The sequence below is a fragment of the Ornithorhynchus anatinus genome, chromosome 1 (assembly GCF_004115215.2).
Source record: "Ornithorhynchus anatinus isolate Pmale09 chromosome 1, mOrnAna1.pri.v4, whole genome shotgun sequence".
Classification (NCBI taxonomy): Eukaryota; Metazoa; Chordata; class Mammalia; order Monotremata; family Ornithorhynchidae; genus Ornithorhynchus; species Ornithorhynchus anatinus.
This window is the reverse complement of record NC_041728.1, coordinates 96,437,055-96,446,815: the sequence shown is the minus strand read 5'-3', so window position 1 is coordinate 96,446,815 and position 9,761 is coordinate 96,437,055. Positions and strand designations below refer to the sequence as shown.

Sequence of the window (9,761 nt, the reverse complement as noted above, 5' to 3'; positions counted from 1 at the left end):
AGGGCTAGCCTTGCCAAACCCAGGGATCAGAGGTGCCAGGCTTAGGGGTTAGGATAATGATCTTCAAATGGCTTCGAAGATCTCCATCACCTTGCCCCCGCCTACCTTACCTCCCTTCTTTCCTTCTTCAGCCCAGCCCGCACACTCCACTCCTTTGCCACCGCTAACCTCACTGTGCCTCTTTCTCGCCTGTCCCGTCGTCAACCCCTGGCCCACGTCCTTACCTTTGGCTTGGAATACCCTCCCTCCTCACATCTGGCAAACTAGCTCACTTGCCCCCTTCAAAACCCTATGAAAGCTCACCTCCTCCAGGAGGCCTTCCCAGACTGAGCCCCCCCTTTTCCTCTGCTCCTCCTCCCCTCCCCACCGCCCCGACTCCCTCCCTGTGCTCTCCCTCCCTCCCTGCCCTACAGCATTTGTGTACATTTGTACATATTATTTTATTTTATTAATGATGTATATATATAATTGTATTTATTTATTTTGATGCTATTGATGCCTGTCTACTTGTTTTGTTGTCTCCGCCTTTCTAGACTGTGAGCCTGTTGTTGGGTAGGGATTGTCTCTATGTGTTGCCGAATTGTACTTTCCAAATGCTGAGTACAGTGCTCTGCTCACAGTAAGCGCCCAATAAATACGATTGATTGAATCTGCCAGTTGGATCCAGGAAGCCAGGGCTACACCAAGCGCTGGTGCTCTCTCAAACACTTAGTACAGTGGTAGTACAGTGGTGTACACACAGTAAGCTCTAAATAAATACAACTGATTGACTGAAGCACTGCCCAAATGCAAAGTCGGTTAGATATTGTGTGAGCAGCCAAGGTGCCCCCCAGACACCTATTTCAGGTAGTGAGAGTTGGGCAGGGAGGGGACATCGGTCTGAGGATGGAATCTCGATAGGCCCTTGGCCACTTGGCATCGCTTTCACCTCAGAACAGAAGAGAAAGAGGCAGAGGAGGCAGAGGCGACTCTGAAAGGATATTGGAAACCGAGGCCGCCGCCCCACAGGCCGGGCCAAGGTCTTTTACTCCTTCTATGTTCTGCTTTTATTTAAGGGGTTCATTTATTCAGCTGCTGTGAGCAAGAGGTTGATAGTCTGTGCAGGTCGAATGACCTTAGAGTACTCAATTACCTTAGAGTGGGTATAATCGCTAAAAATTCCATATGTACATATCTGTAATTTTATTTGTATTGATGTCTGTCTCCCCCCACCCCCTGACTGTAATAATAATGATGACATTTGTTAAGCGCTTACTATGTGCAAACCACTGTTCTAAGCACTGGGGAGGATACAAGGAGATAAGGTTGTCCCACATAGGGCTCACAGTCTTAATCCCGATTTTACAGATGAGGGAACTGAGTCACAGAGAAGTTAAGTGATTTGCCCAAAGTCACATGGCGGACAAGTGGCTGAGGGGGGATTTGAACCCATGACCTCCGACTCTCAAGTGGCTCTTTCCACTGAGCCATGCTGCTCAGCTCACTGGGGGCAAGGAATGTCACTGTCTATTGCCCCTCCCCTCCCACCCTCTGCTCTTCCCCCTTCCTCTCCCCCCAGCACTGCTCATTTGCATATAATATTATTACCCTATTTGTTAATGAGGTGTGTATCTCCTTGATTCTGTTTATCTTGATGTTGTTTTTGTTTTGTTGTTTTGCTTTGCTATCTGTCTCCCCCGTTTAGACTGCGAGCCCGTCATTGGGCATCTGTTGCTGAATCGTACATTCCAAGCGCTTAGTCCAGTGCTCTGCACACAGTAAGGGCTCAATAAATCCTATTGAATGAATGGTGTCCTTTCCGCAGCGCTCAGTCCAGTGCCCTGCACACAGTAAGCAATGAATCCTATTGAATGAATGGTGTCCTTTCCCAAGCGCTTAGTGCAGTGCCCTGCACACAGTAAGCGCCCAATGAATCCTATTGAATGGTGTCCTTTCCCCAGCGCTTAGTCCTGTGCTCTGCACACAGTAAGCGCCCAATGCATCCTATTGAATGAATGGTGTCCTTTCCCAAGCGCTTAGTCCAGTGCTCTGCATCCAGTAAGGGCTCAATAAATAGGACTGAATGAACAGAGAAGCAGCATGGCTCAGTGGAAAGAGCACGGGCTAAGGAGTCCGAGATCGTGGGTTCCAATCCCAGCTCTGCCACTTATCAGCTGTGTGACTGTGGGCAAGTCACTTCACTGCTCTGGGCCTCAGTTACCTCATCTGTAAAATGGGGATTAATTGTGAGCCTCATGTGGGACAACCTGATGACCCTGTATCTCCCCCAGTGCGTAGAACAGTGCACTGCCCATAGTAAACGCTTAAGAAATACCAACATTATTATGATTATGAATGAGTGAAGTAACAGTGGGGAAAGCATCAGTTCTATTTATTGCTATTGTTTTTGTCTATGTCTCTCCCGATGAGACTGTGAGCCCGTCAGTGGGCAGGGACTGTCTCTGTCTGTTGCCGATTTGTGCATTCCAAGCGCTTAGTACAGTGCTCTGCAGCGTGGTTCAGTGGAAAGAGCCTGGGCTTGGGAGTCAGAGGTTCGAATCCCAGCTCTGCCACTTGTCAGCTGTGTGACTGTGGGCAAGTCACTTCACTTCTCTGGGCCTGTTATCTGTAAAATGGGGATTACCTGTGAGCCTCACATGGTACAACCTGATGACCCTGTATCTCTCCCAGTGCTCTTCCCATACTAAGCGCTTAACAAATACCAACATTATTATGATTAATAATGTTAATAATGTTGGTATTTGTTAAGTGCCTACTATGTGCGGAGCACTGTTCTAAGCGCTGGGGTAATAATAATAGTAATAATAATGTTGGTATTTGTTAAGCCAAGCACTGTTCTAAGCGCTGGGGTAGACACAAGGGAATCAGGTTGTCCCACGTGGGGCTCACAGTCTTAATCCCCATTTTACAGATGAGGTACCTGAGGCACAGAGAAGTTAAGTGACTTGCCCACAGTCACACAGCTGACAAGTGGCAGAGCTGGGATTCGAACTCATGACCTCTGACTTCCAAGCCCGTGCTCTTTCCACTGAGCCACGCTGCTGAATGAGTGAAGTAACAGTGGGGAAAGCATCGATTCTATTTATTGCTATTGTTTTTGTCTGTTTGGAACCTCTCCTTAATACCTGAGGCTCGCAGTTAATCCCCATTTTACAGATGAGGTCACTGAGGCCCAGAGAGGTGAAGTGACTTGCCCACAATCACCCAGCTGACAAGGGGCAGGGCGGGGATTCGAACCCTTGACCTCTGACTCCCAAGTCCAGGCTCTTTCCACTGAGCCACGCCCCTTCCAGCGCTCAATAAATACTATTGAATGAATGAATGAATGAATGAGCGGGGTGGGGGGGAAGGGGGTTATCCAGAAGCGGGTGACGTCATCGCGGCGAGCGCGCGGACGGGGGCGGGGCGAGGGAGGGAGCCGGCCGGCCTCCCGCTCACGTGACCCGGCTCACGTGGCTCCGGCGGGCGTCCCAGCGCGAGCCGGCGGGGGGGGGGGGGGAGCAGGTCGCGCGCTGGCGGGGGGGGGGAGGGGGGTCGCGCGCCGGGCGGGGGAGGAGAGCGCGGCGGCAGCCAATAAGCTGCGAGGAGGCCGCCCCCTGCGCGCGCGCGCCTCCCGGCCTGGTCCAGGCGGATGTGCGAAGCCGGGTGAGTTGGGGGGGGGGGGGAGGGCGCGCGCAGGGAGGGGGTGGGGGGGTCGCGCGCTGGGGGGGCGTCGCGCGCTGGGAGGGGACGGGGGGGTCGCGCGCTGGGAGGGCGACCGTTAACGGCCCAAAGGGCCGAACCCCCCCCCCCCCCCCGCCCCCTTCTCTGAAGGGACCAACCTCCCCTCTCCAGCCCCGCAGCTTCCCCCCACCTCGCCCTGGCTGGAGAAGGAGCTGGGCCTGGGCGTCCCGAGAGCCCGGGGCAAGTCACCGCCCTCTCCCCTCAGTGCCCTCCTCTGAAAAATGGGCATTAAGGCCGTGAGCGCCCCCGGGTGGGGGGGGCGGGGACTGTGCCCCACGTTGCGTACGTTGGGGATGGAGACTGGGAGCCTCACCTGGGACCAACTGATCACCCTGTGTTTACCCCAGCGCTTAGAACAGGGCGCTGCACCTAGCAAGCGCTTAACAAATACCAACATTATTCTTCTTCCCTGGGCCTCAGTTCCCTCATCTGTAAAATGGGGATGAAGACTGTGAGCCTCACGTGGGATCACCTCATTCCCCTCTATCTCCCCCAGCGCTTAGAACAGCGCTCTGCCCATAGTAAGCGCTTAACAAATACCAACATTATTCTTCTTCCCTGGGCCTCAGTTCCCTCATCTGCAAAATGGGGATGAAGACTGTGAGCCTCATGTGGGACAACCTGATGACCCTGTATCTCCCCCAGCGCTTAGAACAGAGCTCTGCCCATAGCAAGCGCTTAACAAATACCAACATTATTCTTCTTCCCTGGGCTTCAGTTCCCTCATCTGTAAAATGGGGATGAAGACTTTGAGCCTCACGTGGGACCACCTCATTCCCCTGTATCTCCCCCATTGTCTTCTCTGGTCCTCAGTTCCCTCATCTATAAAATGGGGGTGAAGACTTCAGACAACCTGATGACCCTGTGTCCCCCCCCAGCGCTTAGAACAGTGCTCTGCCCATAGTAAGCGCTTAACAAATACCAACATTATTATTCTTCTCTGGGCCTCAGTTCCCTCATCTATAAAATGGGGATGGATACTGAGCCCCACGTGGGACCACCTGATTACCCTGTATTCATTCAATAGTATTTATTGAGTGCTTACTATGTGCAGAGCACTGTATCTCCCCCAGCGCTTAGAACAGTGCTCTGCACATAGTAAGCACTTAGCAAATACCAACATTATTATTATTCCCTGTGCCTCAGTTCCCTCATCTGTAAAATGGGGATGGAGACTGTGTGCCCTATGTGGGGCCACCTGATTACCCTGTATTCATTCAGTAGTATTTATTGAGCGCTTACTATGTGCAGAGCACTGTATCTCCCCCAGCGCTTAGAACAGTGCTGTGCACATAGTAAGCGCTTAACAGATACCAACATTATTATTCTTATTATTGAATCGAGCCCCTCCTGGGTGCAGAGCATTGTACTAAGCGCTTGGGAAAGTACAGTGCGCAATAAGGAGGGACAATCCCTGCCCACACCCTCATTCAATAGTATTATTGAGCACTGACTCTGTAGAGCACTGTACTAAGCACTTGGGAAAGTACAGTGCAGCAATAAAGAGGGACAATCCCTGTCCACAACCTCATTCAGTAGTATTGTTTGAGCTCCTACTGGGTGCAGAGCACTGTACTAAGCGCTTGGGAAAGTACAGTGCAGCGATAAGGAGGGACAGTCCCTGTCCACAACCTCATTCAACAGTATTGATTGAGCGCTGACTCTGTGCAGAGCACTGTACCAAGCGCTTGGGAAAGTATAATGCAGCAATAAGGAGAGAGAATCCTTGCCCACAACCTCATTCATTCAGTAGTATTGATTGAGCTCCTATTGGGTGCAGAGCATTGTATTAAGTGCTTGGGAAAGTACAATGCAGCAATAAGGAGAAACAATCTCTGCCCACAACCTCATTCATTCAATAGTATTTATTGAGCGCTGGCTCTGTGCAGAGCACTGTACTAAACGCTTGGAATGTACAATTCGGCAACAGATAGAGACAATCCCTGCCCAATAACGGGCTCGCAGTCTAAACGACCCAGTCTAGAGGAATTACCTTGCGTCTCTCCCAGTGCTTAGAACAGTGCCTGGCACATAGTGAGCTCTTAAATGCCATCATCATTATTACTGTTATTATCCATTCGTTCGTTGTCGTATTTATTGAGCGCTTACTGTGTGCAGAGCACTGTTAGGGATTGGTGTTCTACTTCCCCCACCCCTAGAAAGGAATAGGGGGTAGCTACTTATTTGGCCCCCCTGCCATTTGGTAGGCTAGCTCCAGGAGGGCAGGGATGTTGTCTATTTACCCTGTAATACTCTCTCAAGCCTTAGTACAGTGCTCTGCATGCAGTAAGTGCTCAACAAATACCATTGATTTAGTACTGGATTTCTAAGTTCGCAAAGACATACCTAACTAATCATTTTTCCCAAGGGCAGAACCATATATTGGGTATGGAAGACAACCTTCACCAGACTGCTCAATCTCACTAGTACCGAGATACCGACTCCACATACTTGCCCGTCATAACCATGGGTGTCTGAGTGATGCTCACCTGAATTGGCCAGAGGCCAGAAAAGGTGCACCATTGTATTCTTGCGGGCAAAGTGTGCAAGAGAATCTCTCAAAGATACTTATGGATGCGAGCTTAGCGTCGGCAGTGTCGACTGATTAGTATTAAATGCCTACTGTGTGCAGAGCACTGTACTAAGGGTACAGTAGAGTGGGTAGACACATTTTTCAATAGGAAGACAACTCCACTGGGCACTTGGGAGCCGTTGAGAAAGTAAGAGATGTGGCTTCTGATTTGATGGAGGATGATGGCAAGGGAGGAAGTAAGCCAAATGGGTCAGGAAGCGATGTCGGTAAAAGTCCTGGAGCAGCTGTCCCAGGTGGCAATGTCGGTGAAAACGTTTAACCTGAAGGGGACTGCCCGGGTGGGGCTGGGTGGGCTGACTCCCCTCGCCCCCCCCCCCCACCTGTCCACACAATGCTCCAGGGGAGCAGCCCGGTCCCCCAGTCGAGCCAACTTTGCTGGGTGCCCTGAGGGATGGGGCCGGGAGGTCTAGATTGAAGCTGCCCCAACAGCACTACTCCTTCTTCCCCCTGCATCGCCTTGGCTTTTGACACCACAGGCTCTGTTGGCCAGTGCTGGCCAAGTCCAATCTGACCCAAGGGTCTTGGGGCACCTTGCACCAGGCGGTCAGTGTTTATCCCTTGGAGTGGGAACCCCGAGGGGCAACCCTTTCCAGGCAGGTGTGTCTCTAGGCTTGACTGTGACCAGAGCTTAGACTGTGGGCCAGAATGTGCAGTCTGCTTTTTGAGCCAGTAGCCCAAGGAACGGGGTTAACCACCCGATGGGAACAGCTTCCGTAGCGACAGCCTGACCGAGTTGAAGCCTCTTTGCCTGTCACCGTCTCCCCCAACATCTCCCTTTATGGCTCCGGGACCATCTCCCATCCTCATCACCTAGATGTTTCCACACCAGAAGGAGATTCGCTGTTCTCTGCTGTCAAATTCTATGCTCAACCAAGAATGTGACCTTGCTGCTGTTCGCTTTGGCCTCATAAGTGCCTGCCTGAGAAAGTCCTTTTTCTCTCAGGTGGTTCTTCCTCCTTTCCCCGAACCCTTCCCCCGACCGACTGGCCCCAGACTGGCTTCTCCTCCTGGCAATATTCCCATTCTAAAATTACTTTCCCCCCTTGGGTCACAGGTAGCACAGATTGCATTCATTCAGTGGGAGGAGGAGGAACAATGGCAAGGATGGAAAACTGACTATGTGGAGAACAGAAATCTGCAAGCGTGAGTGCCGATGGTAGCTGTATGCACATTAGTGTAATAATGCTTTTTTTTCATGTAACAAGTCTGCGAAGCATACACGGTTCCTTCCAAAACATTGTCCTGGCCTAGGATAGGTGTCTAAATCCCGTCACTTGTCCTCCACAGCCTGTTTTACTTTTATAGATTATCTCAACCCAACCTGTAAATTGAAATTCTGGGGATATTCTGATTTGCACTTACTGTTGAAATGATGGAGACTGAAAATTGAAGATTTCTTAAATTTGCCCCCCTTCTTTCCAGTTGCCCATTGAAAGAAGAAAGATGGAAAGTGGTGCGGTTCTACTGGAGTCCAAGACGTCTCCGCTCAACCTGTTGAATGAAATGCATCAGTTACGCCTCCTCGGCCACTTGTGCGACGTGACAGTCAGCGTGGAGTACCAAGGCGTCCGAGAAGAATTTGTGGCTCACAAGGCCGTCCTGGCGGCCACCAGCAAGTTTTTCAAGGAGGTGTTCCTTAATGAGAAGGCTGTGGACGGGACGAGGACAAACGTGTTCCTAAACGAAGTCCAGGTGGTTGACTTTGCCTCGTTTCTTGAGTTCGTCTACACTGCCAAGGTCCAGGTGGAAGAGGACCGGGTGCAGCGGATGTTGGAGATGGCCGAGAAGTTGAAATGCCTGGATTTATCTGAGACCTGTTTTCAGCTGAAGAAACAGATGCTAGAATCTGTACTCTTGGAGTTACAGAACTTCTCGGAGTCGCAGGAGGCGGCCCAGGGAACCGGGCTCCGGCCAGATGACCTCGGGCACGACGCCAAGGCAAGCGATACCACGGAGGCCCCAAACTCGGATGGCCTCTCTTACTCCTCCACTTCCCCCGGGGAAAGAAACGGCACCACCGGCTCATCTCCAGAGACACCGCCACCTAGGAAGTCCAAGGAGAAAGCGGAGAAGAGGAGAGAAGCCCTGAAACCTCCCTTCCCCAAGATCAGAAGGGCTAGTGGGAGGCTAGCCGGGAGGAAGGTGTTTGTAGAAATCCCCAAGAAGAAATACACGAGACGCCTCCGGGAACAACAGAAGGATAGCGAAGAGCACGGTGGGGAGAACAAGGCTCCCCGAGACCAGAGCACGCGCGATGAAGGCAAGGGGCTGGACCCGGCCACAGAGGGCCTGGAGCCCAAGAACAAGGAGCGTGATGCCAGCTTGGCGCAGGAGGAGGCTCTGAAAAAGTCAGAGGGAGAGGAGGAAGAAGAGGAGGAAGAGGAGGAGGAGGAGGAGAAGAAAAAGAGCAACTTCAAGTGCTCAACCTGTGAGAAGGAGTTTCTGTACGAGAAGAGCTTCCTGAAGCACATCAAGCACAGTCACGGCATCGCGGCGGAAATCGTCTACCGCTGCGACACTTGCGGCCAGACGTTCGCCAACCGATGCAACCTGAAGAGCCACCAGCGCCACGTCCACAGCAGCGAGCGCCACTTCCCCTGCGAGCTCTGCGGGAAGAAATTCAAGCGGAAGAAGGATGTCAAACGGCACGTGCTCCAGGTTCACGAGGGTGGCGGCGAACGCCATCAGTGCCAGCAGTGCGGCAAGGGCCTGAGCTCCAAGACCGCCTTGAGATTGCACGAACGAACCCACACGGGCGACAAGCCTTACGGGTGCACGGAGTGCGAGGCCAAATTTTCTCAGCCTTCGGCGCTCAAAACCCACATGAGGTAGGGAGCCCCCACCTCCACTGCCCGGGTTGGATGCAGTGGGCCTGTCGGTCGGGGGGTCATAGGTGGCTCTCCTGGGGTTTGCGTGCCTGAGGAACTTCCCTATCATCCGAGCAATCTGGCTGCCCCGGCCCTACGCATTCCACACCTGGCCCTCAGCTGGCCTCGGAGATCCGGAAAGTGGAATTAATGGGCATCGGCAGTCTGGGTCACCAGACTGAGTCAGGGGCAAGGTATGAACAAAATGCCATGTCTTAAGAGCTGGAAATCAAATGTTAATAGGATAGGGATGTGTTTCTCATACTCTTTTATAAAGCCAGGGTGTATTATAGAAAGTCTTTTGAGGAGAGGACTGTCACTTCGCTAGTAGAACAGCTCAGGTAGCTGGAACTCTGATGTCTTTCCGGGTCTCCTCACCAGCTCTGACCTCTATGGGCGTTGCTCAGTAAATACCATTGAGAAGGAGCCTGACCTAGTGAAAAGAGCATGAGCCTGGACGTCAGAGGTCCTGGGTTTGAATCCTCACCCCTCTCTCCTTCAACTGGCTTCCTGGGGGTGACCTTGGGTACGTCACCGTCAAATGAGGATTCAATATGTGTTGTCCTTCCCCCTCAGAC

General features: G+C 52.1%; 1 protein-coding gene across 10 annotated transcripts in view; it reads left to right on the top strand.

Moving 5' to 3' along the window:
• Positions 1 to 3,585: 3,585 nt before the first annotated feature.
• GZF1 (GDNF inducible zinc finger protein 1) overlaps positions 3,586 to 9,761 on the top strand; it is an 18,679-nt gene continuing 12,503 nt past the window's right edge. For 3 of the 10 annotated variants that reach the window (XM_029058221.2, XM_029058234.2, XM_029058244.2), the window contains exons 1-2: positions 6,675 to 7,459; positions 7,739 to 9,144. In XM_029058221.2, coding sequence (XP_028914054.1) covers positions 7,760 to 9,144 — 1,385 coding nt within the window. In that variant the 5' untranslated portion in view covers positions 6,675 to 7,459; positions 7,739 to 7,759. Of the gene's footprint in view, positions 3,646 to 3,824; positions 3,904 to 6,673; positions 7,460 to 7,738; positions 9,145 to 9,761 lie in introns of those variants that run through there. The other 7 variants (XM_029058256.2, XM_029058270.2, XM_029058262.2 and 4 more) reach the window with 5 other exon arrangements.